The sequence below is a fragment of the Haliotis asinina genome, chromosome 15 (assembly GCF_037392515.1).
Source record: "Haliotis asinina isolate JCU_RB_2024 chromosome 15, JCU_Hal_asi_v2, whole genome shotgun sequence".
NCBI lineage: Eukaryota > Metazoa > Mollusca > Gastropoda > Lepetellida > Haliotidae > Haliotis > Haliotis asinina.
In genome coordinates, this window is record NC_090294.1 from 38,803,113 (window position 1) to 38,827,768 (window position 24,656).

Genomic DNA, 24,656 nt, shown 5'->3' on the forward strand with positions numbered 1-24,656 from the left:
TGACAGCAACGCGTGATATAGTGTATGTCTTCGCCTTGACGTCACATCCGCTCTTTAAAGTCAATCGATAGGTCAGCCGGTTGATATTCGGTCAAACATGCAACGAAGCTGAGAAACCATGATGAGAACGCATTTGGATCTTCCCATGAAAAGTAGCCTTCGCGACGACAATACATATTACTCTTGTCACGTTGCCTGGGCAATTTCCTGTAATAAAAAGCACTTAATGCAGAAACTGGTCATTCTTCAGTGCCCACGAGTAAACTGACCGTTATATACTGCTTGTCCGTTAATGAAGCCTACGGCATTGACCTTCCTTGACCAGTAATTCCAGCCTTCTACCCATAAATTAGTGTTCTAAAATTACGTACTGACTGGACGAAGGCATGACGCGTCATTTCGCTTCCCTCTTTAAACCGCCTTATCATATTACACGCTGGGAAAATATTTCCTACAGTTTAAGACCTGTGAGGTCCGGGGTAGAAAAGGCCTCCAGCAACCCATACATGCTATAAAGGCGACTATGCTTGTCGTAAGAGGCGACTAACGGGATTAGGTGGTCATGCTCGCTCATTTGGTTGACACATGTCATCGGTTCCCAAATGCGCAGATCGATGCTGCTGCTGTTGATCACTGGATTGTCTGGTCCAGACCCGATTATTTACAGACCGCTGCCATATAGCTGGGATACCTGCAGTTTAAAGTGACCGTATCTTAAAAACTATGGAATGGTATATGTGAGTGAGTGAGTATGGTTTTACGCCGCTTTTTGAAATATTCTTGCAATGTCACAGCAGAGGACACAGAAATGGGCTTCACACATTGTGCTCATGAGGGGAATCGAACTCGGTCCTTCGGCGTGGCGAGCGAACGCTTTATCCACTAGGCTACCCCAACAGCCCCGAGTGGTATCTGTGTTTCGGTACACCTGGGTCGAACTTTGATATTTAAGGTTTTGTTTGATATTTGTGTTAAAGGGAGGTATGTTTAAGATACAAGGCCCCGTTTCACAATACTCCCGTAGGCCTAAGCTCTCGTGATTTTTCTCATAGTATTCGTACCTCTTATACTGTAGCATAGGAGGTACGAATATTACGACAGAAGTTACGAGATCTTAGGCTTACGAGAGTTTTGTAACACGGGGCCCTGGTGGTATATTTTTTGTTGTGGAGGGTATATTTGTTCAAGAGGATCTTTTGTGAAAACTGTTCTTAAATAATCTCAAATGATAGACGAAATACTCCTTATTTTCAAACTGCAAACATCTACACTTGATAGCTATACACTTGCGTTGCCAGTGTGGGAGGAAATAGTTTCGGAGCCAGAAACGACAGACTAGACCAGCGGGAGAAAGTATCCAACGAATGTTCACCATGTGTCATCGCCGAACTTCGGTTAACTCGAATACATAATATGGTGATAGAGATAAGCTTCCCAGGGTCGCTACGACCTGGTACAACGACCTTCTTCAACAATGATGATGGGTGCTCCCGGCTTGCTCGTCCTTTGTGGACTCTTAGTCAAAATCAAATTTACAAGTTTTCAAAACCCCAACGAGAGTCTCCATGAACAGAACAGATCAGTGGCATTCTACGAATGACTGTGTGAGTATCTGTTATCTGGTTTCGTTTCCTACTAAACTGACACCAATCTTCTTGGAATATGAAAGAATATGTAAATGTAATAACCTTGAAATTTACGCCGTTGAAAACTTTATGTGATCGTTTTTCACTGTCACATGATATCGTCCGTTATATGAAGTGTCCGTCCTATCCAGGGTCCGCAATGTTGAGTAACAGGTCCAAGCAGTTGGAGCGAATGGGTGTTTTGAAACAGGGCAGACTGTTGGGATTTTAGTAAAACGTCCACTCTTCACTCTTAAAACGCAGTTTCGACTTCCAAAACGGTGGAATGCTTAAACATTCCTGTTAGATGCTTTTTGTCATACCTCGAAACTACAACAACAAAGTATATCTTTTCAACATCTGTGCATGTAAAACCCTGAAACATTTGTTGAAGCGCATGCGCAGTGGTAGCATAAAACTACTGACTAATATTGCGCTTACAACTCACTCACTTACTCCCGGAATTGACCTACAGTATGGCGAGCAGGGTGTAGATTCCTGTTTCCACGTATTTGGGAATCTCTGCATCCTTAACATTAGATAATTCGCTCAGCAACATAGCATGATTCATTCATTTCTTTAGGAAATATACTTCTTATGCTTTTACAGGGAAATACTTTAACAACCACTATCATTTCGACCCAACGGATGTGAACGGATGTGAGGAAACGAGATCACTAAGATTCGACCTGATTTTTTTCAAACAACATGATTCATTCAGTTCTTAACGAAACAATATTTGTGATTATGCTTTTACAGTAAACGATTGTTGCAAAACTACCCCTAAGATTCGAGGTGATTCTTTCAAGATTTCATTAATTTCTTTTCGAAAACATACTTGTGGACACGTTCTTTACAGTAAAGTACGCTTATTACGAACTCGACTCTTTTATAGCGAACTGACAGATTGAAGGAAGCACAGTACCCATACGATTCGACATGATTCGTTCTCATTCTTTTCTTGACGAAAATATATTTACTCGACGATTATAAGAAACATCTATTTATGGTCCCAGCGACTTCCTATATACTGGTCGCCATATAGCTTGAATATTGCTGGGTGCGGCGTAAAACACAACTCACTCACTCACTCCTACATATTGAGTCGAAAGAAGATAGCGGACTTCGGTTATTAGGTGCTACATCAGTGGTCCGTATGACTTCGTCATAACCGTTGTTCATTTTCAAAATTGGATAATACTAACGTATAGTGGACAAAAATAGTTATCGATAATTGTCAACTTTGTCATTATTAAAAATGATGTATTTATTCATTGACATACTGATAAAATATTAGTGATGAAAATACTAACATCCCTAACTTGTTTTGTCCAGTATATAATACATATATATTGTGTTTTTGTTTTTTTTCAGCGAAATTGTCTGCGTACGTAAAAAACATCAAAATCATGTGTCCGATTAAAACTGCATCAATCTTGTCAGTCACATAGTCATTTAAATGTCTTATACAACCCATGAATCGAAAACCGTTGGTCAGAATTTTTTCAGTTGCTGAAAATAACTTGATCCGTTTAAGCTGCTGTGACATTTCGGACACATGCCCCTACTCAAACCCATTCAAGCGTTATCATAGTGATAAAGGATCATTAGGAGAAAAGATCAGCACTAATGATCGCTGGCAGCCAGCTGTTGACTTAGTAGTGTCAACATGGATGTCCGACTGCCAAGTTAATCCCGACATTAAAGCACAGATGTGTTTAGGCCTTTGTTGTGGGAAAAGGGGCAATAAATATCTCGGTATGTATCGCTTGGTGGCGGCCTTTACGCCCTTGAGGCGACCAAGCTGTCATCAGTAATGGCCACTGGCCATGGGCCATGCTTGGTCAGCAACGTTTCCAAGAAATGAGTGAGTATGGTTTTACGACGCTTTCAGCAAATTTCCAGGATTATCACGGAGAGTGGATACGAGTGTGAGTGAGTGGGTTTATTTTTACACCGAACACACCAATATTCCAGCTATATTGCGGTGGTCTGTAAATAACTGAGTCTGGACCAAACAATTCTGTGTTCAACAGCACCAGCATCGATCTGCGCAATTGGGAACCGATGACATGTGTCAACCAGATCAGCGAGCCCGACCACCCGATCCCATTAGTCGCCTGCATCGACAAGCGTAGACGACTTTCATCGCAAGAACTGGTTGCTGAAGGCCTATGCTACCGCGGACCTTCGTGGGTCTCTCCTAGCGTAGTATTTGACCAGTGGTACCGAGACATGTAAATGTCTTTCAAGGAATATTTACAGCCAGAAATGTCAGATAGGTTATATTCTACAAGAAACAGGTTTGTTTGCTTGTGTTTTAACGTCAAACTGAGCAATTGCCCACTTTAGTATTGGAGTCTAGAGCAGACCAGATTGATTGATATCATGAGCATCTTGTTACGTATTTGGGATACGATGACACACACGTATCAGTTACCATGTCAGCGAGCCTGTCCACTCTATCCCGTCAGTCGCCGCTTACGACAAGCATGGGTTACCGAAGACCACTTTTAGCCAGCTTCGTCATGCTATATTCGACCAGAGACAAGTGCTTATTAGACACATTACGATTTTGAAAATTTCCATTATGTAGCAATACATGTTCCGGGGTTCGAACTAGTTAGACTGGCTACATTGTTCAGAGATGACCAAACTATAATTTGTAAATGTTAATATCTTCATAAATATTGCCAGTGTGCGCATGCGTACATGTGAGTATGTTGATGAAATTTAATCGGTCGATCGTATCACCACAAGCTGCTGTTACGAGTTATCTCCCTTCTGTGTCCCTGGATGGTCGGCGGGGTAGCGTAAAGCGTGTGCTCCTCTCGCTGAAGTCCTGGATTCGATTCTCCACATGGGTACAGTGTGAGAAGCTTATGTCTGGTGTCCCCTGCCGTGTTATTGCTGGAACATTGCTAAAAGCGGCGTAAAACTTTACTCACTCACTTACTGTGTCTCTAGAAACTGGTTCTTTGTGCTGAGTGTCCTCGGGAAGATTAACACATGGAACAACAGTTTCTTCAAAACTGGGAATAATGAACCTACTTCATCAACAAACAAATAAATATATAGAATACATTTTTGCTTCAAATTGACGTTTTGAGGAAAATCGTGGTCGAAGCAAGAAATGACGAGATCAGAAATACACGATTAACGTAACGTGTAGTAGATCTCTGCTACATCTATGTTACTGTAACGTTTAGGTCGCTTTCATTCCGAAGAACGACTCCGTTCTTGACAAAATATTTTGATGGCGTCACCGGGCTTCCATAGTTGTTTATCATCTGTCTCTCGCCGACGTTATCAATAGTATCTCATTGCGGAAGGGAAGCTGTCACAGTAAAATGTGTACTCAGCAAATATTAGCGATGTATGTATTGGTGAATGACCTGCATTTCAACTTTAGCTGTACGGAGCCAATTGGATATCATCAATGCCGTTGTAGTGATTATGTTTTTACGACGCCTTTAGCAACATCTCGGAAATGTCTAGAAACGGGCTTCACACATTGTACTCAAATGGGGAATCGAATCGGGTCTTCGGTGTGACGAGCGAACGCTTTAACCACGAGACCACCCCACCGCCCCTTAATATCGTTGAACGATTCAGGCATCAGTTGTTGTTGCAAGTTTTAAAGCCGTACTCTCGATATGAACAGACAGACAGACAGGTTTATTTCAGTAACGTGACTCTGTCCCCAAATACAAAAAAAAGATCATTTGTTTACTTGTTCAAGGGGCGGTGGTAGCCTAGTGGTTAAAGCGACTGCTCGTCACGCTGAAGACCCGGGTTCGATTCCCTACATAGGTACAAAGCGTGAGGACCGTTTCTAGTTATATTGCTGGAATATAGCCAAAGCGGCGTAAAAACATATTCACTCACTCGCTCGCTTATTGAAAGGACATGAGACCCGTGAAGGTCCCGGGATAGAATAGGCCTTCAGCAACCCATGCTTGCCATAAAAGGCGACTCAGCTTGTCGTTAGAGGCGAGTAACGGAATCGGGTGGTCAGGCTTGCTGACTTGGTTGACACATGTCATCGGTTCCCAAATGCGCAGATTGATGCTCATCTTGTTGATCACTGGATTGTCTGGCCCAGACTCGATTTTTTACAGACCGCTGCAATGTCTACTGAGTGCGGCGTAAAACTAAACTCACTCACTCACTCACTCAAAGGGCATGAACATGAGTGAATCAGCCATCACTATTGCAAATACATTCCGACGAGTTCAGACTGCCGCTGTAATATTGCTGAGTGCGGCGTATAACTATGTTCACTCACTCCAACGAGTTAAGGTCAGCAAAAAGTGGAAGAGGGTTTCTAACGTTGCATTCTACATCATTTAAATCATATTACTTCAGCCCAAAGAAGCGCTAGTCTTATATATAGTGTGGAAAAAGTATGGAATATCTAGCATTCATTTGATGGGAAATACACACCAATGTACTGCATATAAAAGGAGATTTACGTGGCACGAACATTTCCGTAGAAATCAAGATCCCAAATATATGATGGCGTCAGCATGAAAAACGTGACCAGGACAGCACGTGCACGGGATGCACGTGGTGTGCCAGATTTACCGTTGTTACTGAGACTCGCTTTTGAGGAGACGCATTTTTTTACCTGGAACCAAAGAACTTTTATGTAACTAACTTAATCATTCAGTAACTAACGGCATTGATCATGTAACGCTTGCAATGTGCTCAACGTGTGTGTGACACGAACATTCTGCTGGTGATCACAAGAGAGTGAATGAGTTTGTTTTTTTAGGCTGCTTTTAGCAATATTCCAGCAATATCACAATGAGGGACACCAGGAATGGGCTGCGCACATTGTACCCATGTAGGGAATCGAACCCGTGTCTTCGGCGTAGGCTACAATGTGTGACATGTTGTTGCCCGAATACTGCAGTTTCTCAATCTGTAGGGGCTGTGGGGTAGCCTAGTGGTTAAAGCGTTCGCTCTCCACGCCAAAGATCAGGGTTGGATTCCCCACATGGGCATTAGAACAAATAAAAAACCCCTAACCCTTTGCAGATATGACCAGAAATGATTATTTCCTGTTGAAAAAACATACACGCCAGAATGTATTTCTTTACGATGCCCGCATATCCGATTTTCACCGAGAAGATCCGGGATATGCACGTAATTGCTCCGCATTAACTTATGTTTGTCTCCCGTAAATATTCGGATTAGAATTTGGCTTCAAATACCCATGTTTCGCACCGGGAAATAATTGATCTTCATTAACTTACGTTTGTCTCCAGTAAACATTAGAATTAGAATTTGGCTTCAAAAGCCCTTGTTTGTCACTGAGAAGAGCCTGGAAATAATTATAATTGTAATAATTCAGCAACCCATGTTTATCTTATCGTGTTAGAATTGATCTTCAAAAACCCACATTTGTCACCGCAAAGATCCAAGTTAGAACTGATCTTCAGCAGTCCATACTTGTCGTAATGGCCGACTGTCGGGATCGGGTAGTCAGGCTCGTTGGTGTGTTTCATGCAGGTCATCAATTCGTAAATATTTGCTTCTCAAGCCAGTCACTGGATTGTCTGGTCCAGACTCGACCATTTACAGGGCGTTATATACTATCTGGAACATTGCTGAATGCGACGAACAGGAGCAGAAACATTCCATGAATATTAATTTGCATGAGTATTGCATTTTTATGGCAACCATTAACGCAGTTATTTCCCGTGCTGCCTATCCTTACATTTCTTAATGCATATCATCGACATTCTGCCTGCAGAATTTGCAATTGCCCATCTCTGATGTGCATATAATGCAGTGTATGACTACATATGACTGAACTATAAATTCCGTGTAATATTTAATCAGTTGATGCACATCACACACTGCATACCTCAAACTTGATGTGATTAGGGCGTCAATAGTAGACAATAAAATACATTCAAAGTCAATTAACACGCACGAGAACTTTGTAGCTGAAACCTGTCAACTCACCTTCAAATATCGAATTCGTCGTCTCCGAGTCGCAACAGACAAGCTGGTTGGTTGGATGGCTGGTTGGTTAACTCAGCAATATTCCAGCTATAAGACAGCGGTCTGTAAATAATCGAGCCCGGACCAGGCACTCTAGTGATTAACAGCATGAGCATCAATCAATTGGAATACGATGACGTGTCAACGGGTCCGACCATATCCCACCAGTCCCCTCTCTTGAGAAGCATGGGCTTCTATTAGACCAATTCTAACCCGTATATTCACCGGTCGCTTCAGACTAAGTTAAAAGAGGTCAAGTCATGTCTAACATTAGCCTAGATTACACGAACCTGGCCTGAAATTAAGGGATATTTTTTCTTCTTTACAGTTGTTAGAAAATACGTATTTTAAATAAATTATCTTAATTTCTGATTTTGTTATGTTCCCCTCAGCCCAATGCTAATCAAAGCATCTCTAGATTTCGTCTTTATCTCTCAACCTTTTCCTTATCCCTTTCTCATCATCAACCTCATCCTTATCGTTTCTTTATCCTCATCTCCATCAACATACAACAGTCGTAGAGCGGGCCTCTCAACTCACTGGGGCTCCTTTTTATTTTAAATGGAGTTAATTGTATTTCCCAAACTGATACTGTTTCATACAATAAGCATTTTTATGTCTTTCTTCCAAAGTCGACTCACTGGTATATATTTCTCACAGACTGCTGTGATTGTTTACAAGGTTTTGACATCGAGTACAAATTACCTTCATCTGTTCGAGTACCAAGACTGACATACACAATACAGACGAAACAGGCTAATATATACTCAGCATCGTTATCAAAGGGTCACCTGTATATGTAGGACGTCATTCCTGAATTTGTCCCAACGCGCGTCAATATGTCTAAATGTGTTGAAAACAGCTGAATAACACGTTGTGTCGCACGGGCAGGAATTTGAAGCTCCGTCAGGAAAATGGGAGCAATGGAAGGTGCCGGATTGAGTGTGACTGCAATAGCTAACTAAAGTACAAGCCTAAAAGTACGACTTTAGCCTATGTGCATGCAATACATGACAACTTCAACTCAGTGTAGGTAGAAATGGTTGATTCCGGATGTAAGTGAACTCCATCTTGAAAAGACGAATGAAACGGATTTTTGTTTGTTTGTGTGTTCGTTTGTTGTTGTCGTTATTGTTTTCTCTTCTTGCCCACGTGACCCCTCAATAATGCATCGATCCTAAAACGCAAATGTGTGTAAATACAAATATACCTGTATAAATATACTGACGGGCAAAAGAAACTTTCTGTAGCAAAATGTATCGTAATTTCAACATATAAAATCAGTATAAAATGCATATTGTTCCATCGTTATTGCCACAAACTTGAATTTGATTACCACAAAAAAAACCAAAAAAAACAGCGAAAAACAACAAAACACATGTCTTGTGCATGTAAGGGTACAATGCACGTGCATGTACGATATAAAACCCTAACCCAAGCAGATCGCACTTCAGAACAGAAAAACACTTAACAATGCCAAGGTTAACTTCAAAAGACAGAGAAAGGGTCACGCGTGACGTTGCAAGAGCGTGCCACTGTACTGTCGTTGCCGTCAGGAACCTTCGTCGTCGTTATCTACAAACTGGCCAGATCTCAGACAGACTCAAGACAGGTAAACCAAGGGTGACAACTGCACAGGAAGATCGCCACCTGAGGCGATTGCACCTGAAAAACCGCTTTCTGACGGTGACGTCATCAGCGGCAACGGCTCTCGGTCACCCAGTCAGTCGACGGACAGTAACAAGAAGACTACGTGCCCATGGTATCAGGGCCTACCGACCGTAGCGAGGAATGCTGCTGACTGACAGACATCGTCATCGTCATCGTCATCGTCATTGTCATTGTCATTGTCATTGTCATTGACATCGTCATTGTCATTGCTTAACAAATTTCAACATTCATATTTCACTTTGTTCTTGTCGTTTTTTAAAGCTGTCAAATTGTACCAGGGGAAAGTTTCTTTTGCCCGTCAGTTTATATTGAGAATTCCTCGAAAGAAATGCGCCCAATTTACAGGGATGCTCAACGTCCCCATATTCTGGAGAAAGGGATAAAGATGAACATGAGGATGAGAAAGGGATAAAAATCAAGATAGGATGAGAAAGGGATAAGGATAATGATTTGGAAAAGGACGAGAAAGGGTAAAGAGTTTTGATAGTGAGAAATGAATATTATTTTTTAATTTATTTATTTATTATTATTATTATTTTGTTTTTTGTAATACGTGCTATCTTTGTCTGTGCGAGGCTACGAGAGACTGCAAATAGCTGACAATGTTCGATGTAACCATCATTACCCTATATGTAAATAGATAGTCAGCGTCAGACACAGATATATTGACCGGCTTTTTATCGACCTCGCAAAACAAGCTGTTATCTGTCTTGGACAGCCTTAATATGGATTTGATAAACGGACCACGTGATCGGTCAAGCGGGGAGCTCCCGTGACAGCACCTTCCTCATCACACTGCTACACGTCAACGTCGACGTTATCAGTGTCTGACGGGGAACGAGGCTTACAGATGCGTCAGCAATCTATCTCAGACCACAGTATCTCCCTCCCCCCGTCTCCACCGACGTTATCTACACCATCCATAGCCACGCCGGAAGATAAAGTGAAGGTCAAGGTTACGTGTGTCGGGCAATTTGCCGAAGGTGTCTACTACGCCAGTCAGCTGGTTAATAAGAGACTATTTACGATTCTTACCGTTGTGTTTTATTTGGGTTTTTTTAACGCAGATGTACACCTTGATCAAACTGTGTGGAACAATCAACACTTGATTGTTTTTAGAAATGGTCAGTGACGATTACAGTCCGTTTGGATCAAACGCCGGCTGATGAATTACTGATGAAACTGATGAATTACTGATGAAACTGATGAAACTAATAAACACAAAATACTCACTGAAACGCTGATCATAATTTAAACATCAGACCAACTTTGAGACTTCTGCAGCAACAGTAGTAGCAGCAGCAGCAGCAGCAGTAGTAGTAGTAGTAGTAGTAGTAGCAGTAGTAGAGGAGGAGGAGTATGGCAACAGTAACATCACTCACTAACTCACTCACTCACTCACTCACTCACTCACACACTCACTCACTCACTCACTCACTCACTCACACACTCACTCGCTGGAGCCAGCCCAGGGGAATAACTGCCACTATGAACCGGATCATCGTGATAACACAGATGACTATCTTCCTATCCTTCCTCTCGTCCGGCTTGATCCCGGAACGATATCGGAACTGAGAGATCCCATACAACGTGACGCCTGCTGTGCTAGGATCGCGTTCCCTGGTACAAAGGTATCACCTTCAGTCCGGCCGGTCACATCTGCTCGGGGAGGTATTTTATCGTTGCTAGCATCTACACATGCCCAGCAACTATGTTGTCAAGATGCAGATGTGATAGGGGCTGCCTTTCTAGAAAAGATAATCTGATTTGGCAATGTGTTTGACATTCTTCGAATACCACTGAACGATTTGAGCAATGTATTATCATACCTTTGTATTCTGTCACATTCACATTTTGTGAATAAAATGAAAATATTCTGCTGAATAAAATTGTTGAATGTTCATGATATGATAAACTGACCCCACAGACAACATTGCAGTATCTTTTCATTTACCTTTTTCTGTGAATCAAGCAAGCCATTTTCACCAAAACGATGCTGTATGACCTCACAGTGTCATATTGAAATTGGCCACATGTAACAAATGTTTTATGTGAGATTACACTATCTGCCATAAGTACCGATTCTAATGTTTTTTTCTCTGACTCGCTGACTTAGTTGACATATGTCATCGGTTTCCAATTGCGCAAATTGATGCTCATGCTGTTGACCACTGTTTTGTATGGTCCCTACTCGATTATTTACCGACCGCCCCCATATAGCTGGAATATCGTTGAGTGAGCAGTAAAACTAAACTCACTCACTCAAAACCACACTCTCAACCTCAGGTACCTAGGCGCAGCGTAAAATGTCAGAGATTTATCCCACTTAGTCACCTTGGCTTTCACAAAGTTGAAATTTGGTTCGAATCCAGATGTTACTCAAACAATATGTTACGATGTTTGGTGAAGATACAACATTTTGATAGTGAGCATTCCATGCCCGATATTTCATTTTGAGCAATAAAAACCCATAAAAATAGAACTGAATAATCTACATTTTTGCAAGCCGATGTTTGTAAAAATAATAAACATGATAGTTTCTAGGACTACAAATGGTTTGTCAAGCAATCAGATTTCATTAATATTGCCATTATTCTCGTGTAGTCGGATATAGCCTATGCTGGTCCATTTAACAAGGTACTGAATTGTTGTTATCGTGAAACTCGTATATTAATAATTGATTCTAAAAACCGTCATTATTTTTCTGACTCTCCCGTCTTTTCTTTAACTCATGTGGTACAACTCCACGAGAATAACCGCATGAGTGTGTGTGAATGCGGACATATGTATGTATGTATGTATGTATGTATGTGTGTGTGTGCGTGCGTGCGTGCGTGCGTACGTGCGTGCGTGCGTACGTGCGTGTGTACCCATCTGTTTCGTACGTATGTATGTCTGTCTGAGAGTGTGTGTATGCGTGCGTGTGAGCGCGCGTTTATATGTGTACGTGTGTGCGTGCGTGCGAGCGTGTGTACCCATCTGTTTCTAAAAAAATCGTATAGGTATGAATGATGGTCCTGACATTTAAGGAGCTTCTTTTCATTTCATTCATTTTCACACACACACACACGCACGCACGCACGCACGCACGCACGCACGCATGCAGACATGCACTCACATACTTCCATTCTCTCTCGACTTGTAAAGCTCCTATCACGAATCGATCCATTTGTCCAGACGCGGAAGTAAGCTTATAAGTATGCATTACTCATGCAAAATGAATATGAAAAACATATTTTCGGACCTGTGTCCCATGGAAAAACACGTTGGAATCAATATTTGAAGGCGATGTACAATTCCAGCTGAGCGCATCTGCTAACGTGATTCACAATAGGGGTTATTGAAAGAAATATCTCGTTAATCTTCGTGCCAGCGAAAGGTCCCGAGGGTCAGATTTACCATCTCTCTGCAACAGATTGTGTTAAAAACAAGTTTTGTCGAACCTATTACTGAATTTGTAAACTTTGGCGACAGTACTACGTCTTGCTTTCGAATTTCGAATCGAATTTGCTGACGATATAGCTGTTCGTTATTTGTTGGTGTTGATGTGTGTACCCTACTGCTCAAAGCAAACTTCACTCGATCGGGTGGGGAAATGTGCAATATAGCTTTTGTTTCCGACGGTATTCCACAACTCCTAGTCGCAATAGAAAGAATGTTTGGTTTTAGGAGTGTCTCGGGGTCTGTTGTGTTATAGATCAGTGTTAAACTGGGTAACTTGGAACTGGTCTCATCGTAAGTGGCAAATCCGGGTTAGAACTGGTCTTCTGTAACATATGCGCGTTGTTAGAGGCGAATCCATAACTTTACGAATCGTCTATGGAACGGGACCCAGGAGATGTGAATTTGCACTCCTTTGCAATTCATGCATCATAGATCAATTCTCATTGTGAAAGCAGTGGATTGTCTGGCCCAGAGAGACCTACATTGCAAAGTGCAGCGAGTCAGTCATTACCTCATCAAACCTGGGACATCTGCGGCTAACCAGTATGTCCCCAACCCGGTCAAAGCTGTGTCCCTTAACTTCAAGGATTCATTTGCAAAGTGTTCGAAACCGGATTTCCCATTCCTGCGTGTAGGTGTCCTAACCTTGCCTGTGGATTTCCAACTGTTACTAGTGGATGTTCTACCCTTGCTAGTAGATGCCCTACTGTTACAAGTGGGTTTCCTACCCTTGCTTGTATATGTCCTACTCTTGCTTGTGGATGTCCTACTGGTACTAGTGGAGTTCCTACCCTGCCTTGTATATGTCCTACTCTTGCTTCTATATGTCCTACTCTTGCTTGTGGATGTCCTACTGGTACTAGTAGAGTTCCTACCCTGCCTTGTATATGTCCTACCCTGCCTTGTATATGTCCTACTCTTGCTTCTATATGTCCTACTCTTCCTTGTGGATGTCCTACTGGTACTAGTGGAGTTCCTACCCTGCCTTGTATATGTCCTACCCTTGCTTGTATATGTCCTACTCTTGCTTGTGGATGTCCTACTGGTACTAGTGGAGTTCCTACCCTGCCTTGTATATGTCCTACTCTTGCTTCTATATGTCCTACTCTTCCTTGTGGATGCCCTACTGGTACTAGTGGAGTTCCTACCCTGCCTTGTATATGTCCTACTCTTGCTTCTATATGTCCTACTCTTCCTTGTGGATGTCCTACTGGTACTAGTGGAGTTCCTACCCTGCCTTGTATATGTCCTACTCTTGCTTCTATATGTCCTACTCTTCCTTGTGGATGTCCTACTGGTACTAGTGGAGTTCCTACCCTGCCTTGTATATGTCCTACTCTTGCTTGTATATGTCCTACTCTTGCTTGTGGATGTCCTACTGGTACTAGTGGAGTTCCTACCCTGCCTTGTATATGTCCTACTCTTGCTTCTATATGTCCTACTCTTCCTTGTGGATGTCCTACTGGTACTAGTGGAGTTCCTACCCTGCCTTGTATATGTCCTACTCTTGCTTCTATATGTCCTACTCTTGCTTGTGGATGTCCTACTGGTACTAGTAGAGTTCCTACCCTGCCTTGTATATGTCCTACTCTTGCTTCTATATGTCCTACTCTTCCTTGTGGATGTCCTACTGGTACTAGTAGAGTTCCTACCCTGCCTTGTATATGTCCTACTCTTGCTTCTATATGTCCTACTCTTCCTTGTGGATGTCCTACTGGTACTAGTGGAGTTCCTACCCTGCCTTGTATATGTCCTACTCTTCTTTGTAGATGTCCTAACCTTGATTGTACATGTCCTACCCTTGCTTGTATATGCCCTACCCTTGCTTGTAGGTGTCCTACGCTTCCTTGTATATGTCTTACCCTTGCTTGTAGAAGTCCTACTCTTGCTTGTATATATCCTACTCTTGCTTCTGGATGTCCTACTGTTACTAGAGAAGTTCCTTCTCTTGCTTGTAAGTGTCCTACTGTTGCTTGTAGGTGTCCTGCAGAGACTGGGCACTCATCCGGCATGGGCCTGACGAGCCGTGATGATGCCGCGATAAGCTGTGTTATCTCACGTACATCCACCGATCGTGATGAAATTCATGCAACAGCGTAAGAAAACGACGCAAATTGTTGAGGATGTCGTACATTGACCTTCGACATTTTAGCGATGCGTTGGATTGCATCAGATATATTTTTCTTACTGATTGGTCAAATTTGAAAAATATCCTCCTCATTGCTTACGGGGCAGTGGGCTAGCCAAGTGGTTAAAGTTTTCGCCGAATGTCCGGTTTCCAGTCCCCACATGGATACAATGTGTGAAGGACAGTGTTGGTGTCCCCCGTGGAGATATTGGTGGAATATTACTTAAAACGGAATAAAACACCCTCACACCTCACTGCTAAAAACTAAACTAATGACATTAATTTGTCAGACAAAAATATAACTTCATTTTTAACTGACACAAGATTAGATGAAAATCAACTTAACACCTGAGAGACACGTGATGATTGCATCAAACATACATAATTCATAAGCCACTTTCTAGCGAATGGGAATGAAATTAATGATAGTCTCTACAACAGCAGTGTATGTGTTTATGTGTGCAATAATGAAATACGCAAGTGTACATTGCACCGAGCGACTGCCACTAATTGTTACTCACATCAAAGGTCACCGAATGTACTAACGCCTCAAATATGACACTATACTTGAACGATACGCCCTCAGAATAGCCCTAATCATCAACGTTTATACTTCCGCCGTCAGTGGGAGAGGGTTCGTATGATCAAAGCGCATTGTATTCACATTCCTACACCCTCATTATTTGTAACTGTAAATTAGCAGCATATTTTTTTTAGTATTTTTAGCAGATATGTCCGGTCACTACATCGGGATTAACGCGTTCACTTGTCACGCTGAAGACCCGGGTTCGATTCCCAACATGGTTGCCATTTGTGAAGCCCATTTCTGGTCTTCCCCGCATTGATATTTCTGGTGTCCACCGCCATGATATTGCCGGAATGTTACTAAAAGCGAGTTTAAACTAAACTCACTCACTCACTCACTCACTCACTCACTCACTCACTCACTCACTCACTCACTCACTCACTCACTCACTCACCCACTCACTCACTCACTCACTACCTCGATGAACACTTGTACATCATATGTTATATTTCTCAAACATTATAATCTATATTCAAGCACATTACTTCATCCATCACCGACCCGTGAAGGTCCCGGGGTAGAATAGGCCTTCAGCAACCCATGTTTGCCATAAAAGGCGACTCAGCTTGTCATAAGAGGCGACTAACGGGATCGGGTGATTCCCATTTGTGCAGATCGATGCTCATGTTGTTGATCACTGGATTGTCTGGTAAAGACTCGATTATTTAAATACCGCCGCCATATAGCTGGAATATTGTTAAGTGCGGCGTAAAACTAAACTCACTCACTGCATCCGTTACCATAAAATATGAAAGCATGTTGAATGGATTGACTTCGAGTTTGTTAAAAATGGTGTGAATACTTTTGGCACGCTCCCTCTCGCAGCCCGAAGATCGCGTGATCGTTGCTCAATGTTGTCAATATCTGTCACTCTGAAATCTGCATCCGTGTCCACGTCATCAGCTGACAAGTTTCCAGCAACAGGACATGTGTATCGGATGATATATACGGAAATTAAATCTCCTTAAACCTTATATACCAGTGCGTCATGCCAAATCTCCATGTAACGACACGCATAACCGCCATTTTTGTAAAGGCACATTGTATGCCGCTGTCATCTGTATTTTCATGCATTTCGTACTGTTACGTGAACAAAATATGTCCCAAGGGACAAAACGTGCAAACACATCTCAGATATACCGTACTGTTCTACTAGTAGTATATCACACACTTTACGTTTCCCTGTGTTTCGTCACGTGTATCACACTGTTCTGCTGGTAGTATATCGCACACTTTGCGTTTCCCTGTATTTCGTCACGTATATCACACTGTTCTGCTGGTAGTATATCGCACGCTTTACATTTTCCTGTGTTTCGTCATGTACGTCACACTGTTCTGCAAGTAGTATATCACATGCCTTACGTTTCTGTGTGTTTCGTCATGTATATTACACTGTTCTGCAAGTAGTATATCACAAGCCGTACTGTTATATATCTTCACGTTTATCATAGTTAATGGTCTGCAAATATGACATCACACAGTGCACGTTAATTTGTATGAACATCCTGTTCTGCAAAAACATATTGTACATTTCTGTAATACTGGACGCTTTACCCGAGTCGTATACCACACACCATCGCTTCCCCATGGCATGCTGATTATGTTGATGTTGTTGTCGTTGTTGTTCTTGTTGTTGTTGATGATGATGAGGAGGAGGAGGAGGAGAAGGAGGTGGAGGAGGAAGAAGAGGAGGAGGAAGAAGAGGAGGAGGAGAGGGAGGAGGAGGAGAAGGAGGTGGAGGAGGAAGAAGAGGAGGAGGAAGAAGAGGAGGAGGAGAGGGAGGAGGAGGAGAAGGAGGTGGAGGAGGAAGAAGATGAGGAGGAAGAGGGGAGGAGAAAAGGAGGAGGAGATGAAGGGGACGAAAGGGAGGAGGAGGAGAGGGGAGGAGGAGGAAGAAGAGGAGGAAGAGGAAGAGAAGGGGAAAGGAGGAGGAAGAAGAGGAGGAGAAGGGGAAAAGGAGGAGAAGTATTAAGAGAGGAGAAGGGGAGGAAAAGCAGGAAGAAGAAGAGGAGGAGAAGGGGAGGAAGAGAAGAAGGTAAGGAAAAGGAGGAGGAGGAAAAGGAGGAGGAAGAAGAGTAGGAGGAGGAAAAGGAGGAGAAGGGGAGGAAAAGGAGAAGGAGGAGGAAGAGGAGAAGGGGAGGAATAGAAGAAGGGGAGGAAAAGGAGGAGGGAAAAGGAGGAGAAGGGGAGGAGGAAGAGGAGGAGAGAAGGAGGAGAAGGGAGGAATAGGAGGAGGAGGAATAGGAGGAGAAGTAGGAAGAGAGGAGAAGGGGAGGAAAAGAAGAAGGAGGAAGAAGAGGAGGAGAATGGGAGGAATAGAAGAAGGGGAGGAAAAGGAGGAGAAGGGGAGGAAAAGGAGGAGAAGGGGAGGAAAAGGAGGAGGGGAAGAGGAGAAGGGGAGGAAGAGAAGAAGGGGAGGAAAAGGAGGAGGAGGAAAAGGAGGAGAGAAGGAGGAGGGTGAGGAAGTTGTTAGAGTACAATTAAGAATGGTTACATGTTGTGCTCCTATTTCCCCGAAAAGCCTTATAGGTGGGCACCCACTCCATCCTACACCAGACCTAGTCATCCGCTCTACCCCTCGAGGCTCCGGATCCTCCCACCGTCAACTACGTCAACATGTCACACTGTGACACCCCGAACGTTGATGAGTGAGTGAGTGAGTTTAGTTTTACGCCGCATTCAGCAGTATTCCAGCCATATTCCTGCGGCCTGCACATAGGCGAGTCTGGACAAACAGTCCACTGATCAACACCATGAGCATTAATTGGGATGCGATGACAAGTGTCAACCAAGTCATCAAGCCTGACCATCTGATCCCGTGAGTCACGTATTACGACAAAAATGGGTTTCAGGAGATCAGTTGTAACCCGGATCTTCACTGGAGAACGTTGATGAGGACTGTACTGGCTGTCCTTATCAATGACCAATGCTGGGTCCACTCCTCAACACTGCAGCCGTCGTGGTCAGCGTCACATCCACACCGCCTTTCTAGATATACGGTGCTGAACTTAAGGAGCTTAGACAGCGATGGTTTGCTGTAAACAGGATATATACATCATGCGCAAATCGTATACACATCTATAATAATATTGAGTGCGGTGGGGTAGCCTAGGTGTTAAAGCGTTCACTCGCCACGCCGAAGACTCGGGTTCGACACCCCACGTAGATAAAATGTGTAAAGTCCATTTCTGGAGATATTGCTGGAATATTCCTTAAAGCGGCGTTCAATCACGATCATGATAATAATAACATTGGCGATAACATGTTATAGAGATGTTTCTATAAATATACATTATAAATATGTTCGGTTTTGTCACCTATTTATTTATAACGAAATATTCATCTGAATAATCAATAGTTGAACTGCAAATTAATCAATTTTTGTCATATGATAATACAACCATTTCATAATTTCCACATGAGAACATAACACACTGGTATTTCAGCTAATTTGAAAGATGGATATTAATGGTAATTAACTGCTGCTTTTAAATAGATGTATTATAATACTGATATGTATCAATTTCAGTTATAATACACGAGTAATGCATTTGCAGCAGCTGTCGAATTAACGTATTGACAATTTGCGTGAAATATTGTTCCACCTGAACTTGTCCTCATTGGTTTTACCAAAATAGTAAACGTATGAGATCTCTATTAGATTCGACCCCGAACCTGTCTCACGCACCCAGCAGTAGTAGCAGTTGTGGCTGCAGCAGGAGCAGCAGCAGCAGCAGCAGTAGTAGTAGTAGTAGTAGTAGTAGTAGTACTAGGAGTTGGTGTTGTTGTAGTAGTAGTAGTAGAATGTAGTGGTAGTAGAAGTAGCAGTATTGATATCAGCAGTAGTAGTGGTAGTCGTAAGAGTAGTAGTTGTAGAAGCGAAAACAGTAACAGCAGCTGTTGTACCTGTAGTAGCTGGAGTAGTAGTAGTAGTACCTGCAGCAGCAGCAGCAGTAGTAGTGGTGGTGGTGGTGGTGGTAGTAGTAGTAGTAGTAGTAGTAGTACCTGTAGAAATTATCTCAGTAGTAGTAGTAGTAGTAGTAGCAGCAGCAGCAGCAGCAGCAGCAGTAGTAGTAGTAGGCGGATTGTAACAAATGAGTGTATTCATGCACCACATTTCATGAACCCATATCATTTCTTTCGTTACGACCAAACCTAAATTTGAGCTGCAGCATGGTTTGCCTTATTTACAAATCAGTAAATATAGAGATTACCAGGACTTGCTGGCTGGGTAAGTGGTTTACGATCAGCTGGGTTATGTGATAGGTCTCCTGACAGTTCTCATATACTGTCTAAATGTCAAACCGGTGTACTGTAACAGTATGAGGTCGTCGTGACCCTGGTGAATACATTGATTTGTGTGTCATTTCAGTTCCGTTATCGACATGTTCTTTGTGTACCTCACACACTGCTGTCAATAGAATGTACTTCAGGGAGTACTAAAGTGTATGGTAACCAGGTGTAGTGGGTATTGCCCTACTCTGACAGAAAGATGGGTGCACCCACGTGTGTACTGGTCCACACTGATAGAAAGATGAAGGTGTACCCACGTGGGTTTTCCCTGTTCTGACAGAAGGATAGGTGTACCCTCGTGGGTACTGCTCAACACTGACAGAAGGATGGGTGCACCCACGTGTGTACTGGTCCACACTGACAGAAAGATGAAGGTGTACCCACGTGGGTTTTCCCTGTTCTGACAGAAGGATGGGTGTACCCTCGTGGGTACTGCTCCACACTGACAGAAGGATGGGTGCACCCACGTGGGTACTGCTCCACACTGACAGAAAGATGAAGGTGTACCCACGTGGGATTTCCCCTACGCTGACAGAAGAATGTGGATGTACCCACCTGTACACACAACTTTAAAAGTATGTAGATATATAAACTTTCCCAAACATGTTTTCAGCTTCGTGGGAATGTCAACAAAGTTTTGTGTCACAGGATTTCCTGATGATTTTGAAAGCAAGGAGTTGTGTAATATGGCAGGTGAGCTACCGTTGCGTTACGCCACATAGGTATTCACCTATTACACCTCTTCATGCGGAGAACACATCAAATCATTTCAGAACTTTGAAAAGCTGTTACCACGAGGTTCAAGTCGATAATTCACAAAATTTACCTTGCAAAATAACATTCTTTGCAGTCAATCGACTACCTAACAATCAACCCATTCAAAACCATTGTATATGACTTGGCCGTTCAAGGCTATCTCTCGACTAACAGGGCTCCCTGATGTAATATTGACAGAAAACAACAAACCCGTCTGTCGCTGTTTATGAAATTTATCAACCATCTCCCGAATATTCTCCGTTTTAAAATTTATTTATTGTTTTAAGTGTTGTTTTTTTTTTCATTTCGAACATGGAATAATATAGTAGGCAGTTCCGTTTCAATGATTGTTGAATGGCAGGTGGCATTTGGTTACAAATAGTACGTACATTAAACAACACATGTGACAAACAAAATATGTTCCACTTAGAAAAGATTATATAGTAAACACAGTTCAGTGATCGAGACCCTCTCCTCATTAATAGTGTCTATTTATGTATCAAATATTTCTTTAAAAAAGTAGATGTTTCAATCATTAGTAGTATCTTTATTTTATTTTCTTAAACAATGTTCTTGTTATTTTAGGTATTTGTAATATATGTAATATTTTAATATTTAATATATGTATGTGTAATATTTTACCACTTGCCTAAATAAACACATCTGTATCTATTGTTTATGCATTATCAAACTCTGGACCCCGAAATAGAACTACTCCATCTTATTTAATTCATAACATTCATAAAGTTCCTGTGACCTGGACTGAAAAGTTACACGGAAAAGAAAACAAATGTGAATTTCACAATTCCACTCTTCACGAGTTCATACTTGCCGCATGGTGACAAAGGTTTAAAAAATCAAAATGTCATTCACCTCCTGGCACTCTTCTGTTTCAAATATCACGTTTTTATAAATATTTCTTAATGTATATCGTATTTTAACGAGCAATTATGGGAAACATGATCACAACAAAGTACTTAGAGCAAACTTAAAGGAATAAAATGTCATATTATACCCCTATGGCGAAATATGAATAAATAAGTGTTATATGGCCGTTGATATTGTCCAAGAGTGTTCGTCGGGGCTGCACAAGGATAGTACTTCAGGATGGTGGACAAGAGATCGAAGACAGATAGAGAATCGAAGATTGAGCTGAAGATAGCAGCAGTCTTTTTTCTGGTTGGGAGATAATGGTTGAAACAGTACAGGTTGATTGTAAACATGTGACAGAAATAAAGGATCATATGAAAGCACGAGTGTTCCTTTATTATTTTTTCCCAAGGTTTCCTCGCGTCGCATATTTTTTGGATTACATTGTTATTTTTTATATGTGTATTATTCAGCCCGCCACTGAATAATCGAGCAATGGACAAATACCTTGTCCACTGCCCGATCGTACCGAATTAGAACCCGACATTATGAGTTGCCTTTTAGATATGAACAGTTTAACGCTAGATCACACATTGACTATTGATCCCTTTAAAGGTTGAATACACTTGTATGGGTTGATCGGTAGATCCTGATTTGCAGACACAATTGCTCATGGTATAAAAAGCTCTACTGTAAGGTATAAGTCATCGTGACATTAAAGCTTGGCCAAGATGACTTGAATAATGTATCTCTTTTCTCTAGCCATGAACATTGGAACTAACAAACGCACGACCTCTCAGTTGGCCGGTGAAACAAATTCCATACGAAAAATGGAGCTTATAAATTTATGTTGGTTTGACCGACTCACTGCAAGTCATTAAAGAAACCGGGGCAGTTGGGTAGCCTAGTGGTTTAGGTGTTCGCTGGCCATGCCGTTTCGCTTGTGAAGTCCATTTATTGCTAAAGGCGGCGTAAAACCATACTCACTCATTCGCTAAAACTGGTGAAGACGGATTCTGGGTTTAGCGATGAGTTTTGGGTGGGGACCATTGTGGGGACCGGGACAGGCGGTGTGTTTTTGTTTGTTTATTCTCCAACAGGAGAACATAATCAGCTTACCACAATCAGTGTCGGCCCAGATCGGTCAAGATCATTCATCGAACATGTTTGAGATATCCTTTGACGTCATCATCACTCTCTTCGAACTTGGTGCTGCGCTGCACGAAGAATGGGATGGGATGAACCAAGCCTATATGGGACGTTTAATTAGAAGTATGACCATTCAGTCCGGAATTGTCTCGTGATTAGGGGCAGGTATCCTTTGTTTGTGTGTTCTTTGCCACCACACTCATCAATATTGAAACTATATGACGGCGGTCTGTAAATAATCGAGTCTGTACTGGACAATACAGTGATCAACAGCACGATTTACCCAACTGGGATACGATTTCGTCTATGTGCATTTTGACTGAAATATACAGCAGATGACCGAGAACAAAAGCTCGTCATACACGCCAGTAATGATTTTATTTCCAAACAGCCAGATTTGTTATATCCCAGTAGCCATGTTTAACGATGATGTAACGTATGTGCTGAAAGGACTTTGACGGTTGGACTAGGTACGTATTTAACTCTTTCAGGTGAACATAACTAAATATACAGGCACTTGTGGTTCTGATTGTACAGGGGGCGGTATGGTTGCCTTGTGGTTAAAGCGTTCGCTCGTTACGTTAAGGCCCGGTTCTATTCCGCACATGGGTACAAATGTGTGAAGCCCATTTCTGGTGTCCCCCGCCGTGATTTTGCTGGAATATTGCTAAAAGCCCCGTAAAACCCTACTCATTCACTAATTGTACAGACAGTAATGAATTCGTCACGTCCGGTATTAAGCTGATGGTCACACATTGTTATAATTGTATAAACAATCGCTGGTCCTAAATGAATAGGCACTTGTAGTTCGACTTGTACAGGCACTCATTGATCCAATTGTACAGACAATCATGGGCCTAATTGTACAGATATTGAAGGTTGTAATGGTACAGATTCATATAGCACATAGATTCATAGATTAACTGACAGTACGGATCATACTGTACATGCATTCGTAGATGTAATCGTACAGACGTGCAAGGCTCTAATTGTACAGATAGTCATTGGTCGTATTGTATATAGACACACAGATCTAACTGTGTGTATCATCATATAAGGAACTCGTAGATGTATATGTGAAGATATTCAAGGTTTACATACGTTCGTCTAGGCATGACTCGTATCTGCGTCATAGGCTCGGGAATTTCACAAGATTTATTAATAGACACAACACATGAACAGATCATTTGTCCTCCTTTCGCTTTGTCAACGTGTGGGAACATGAACTTGTCTGAAATACTATCACGTATGAACATTCGGTTTCCTGATAGATAGTTTGATCTATTTACGTAACATTCTCTTCCACGTGTACCCTGATGTGTATGTACAGTCATGATGTACATTCATTATGTGTAAACACGGATCTGTGTCCTTCAGAGAGAGAAGGAGGGGTGTGGGTGGGTGGCTGGGAGAGAGAGGGGGTAGAGAGAGTGAGAGGGAGAGAGAGACAAAAGGTGAGAGAAAGAGAGGGGAGGAGAGAGAGGAGAGAGGAGGAGGGAGAGGGAGAGAAAGAGAGAGGGGAAGAGAGAAAGGAGAAAGAGAGTGGTAGATAGAAAAAGACAGGGAAGAGAGAGAGAGAGAGGAAAGAGGGAGAGAGGGAGAGAGAGAGAGAGGAAAGAGGGGCAGGGGAGAGAGAGAGAGGAAAGAGGGGCAGGGGGAGAGAGAGAGAGAGAGGAAAGAGGGGCAGGAGAGAGAGAGAGAGAGAGGGGGGGGGCAGGGGAGAGAGAGAGGCACATGCACATGTGCACGCAAGCACACAGATACAGTACAGACACATTTAGCTGACCATTTTTTTCTCATTCTGAATGATTGTTGCTGGAGCATTCGTGTCCATCGTTGCTATTCTCATTAAAAAACTATTACCAGTTCAGTTCAGTTTTGATCTTTCAATAAAATATACCTCTGTGCGTTGATAGAGACGGGCATCTAAGGTTTTTGGCGCAAAACTAACACCGAGAAGCCTTTCAAAAATTAAATCGAAACGGACCCGGAGACCATCTTATAATTACTTTACATGTCTCGAATGGCATTTTTCTGGCTTCATTAAACGCAACAGAATGTTTAGTTTAGAACAAGAATTCCCAGCGATAGAACGCTCTGGTGATTTTATATTACTTCG

At 42.3% G+C, this 24,656-nt stretch overlaps 1 protein-coding gene across 1 annotated transcript; it reads left to right on the top strand.

Annotated features, from left to right (window-relative positions):
* Positions 1 to 9,113: 9,113 nt before the first annotated feature.
* On the top strand, positions 9,114 to 24,318 carry LOC137266134 (cilia- and flagella-associated protein 251-like). The gene is made up of 5 exons (XM_067801626.1): positions 9,114 to 9,377; positions 17,120 to 17,191; positions 17,222 to 17,504; positions 17,537 to 17,926; positions 24,101 to 24,318. The coding sequence occupies exons 1-5, from the start codon at positions 9,114 to 9,116 to the stop codon at positions 24,316 to 24,318; spliced, it is 1,227 nt and encodes a 408-aa protein (XP_067657727.1).
* Positions 24,319 to 24,656: the final 338 nt, after the last annotated feature.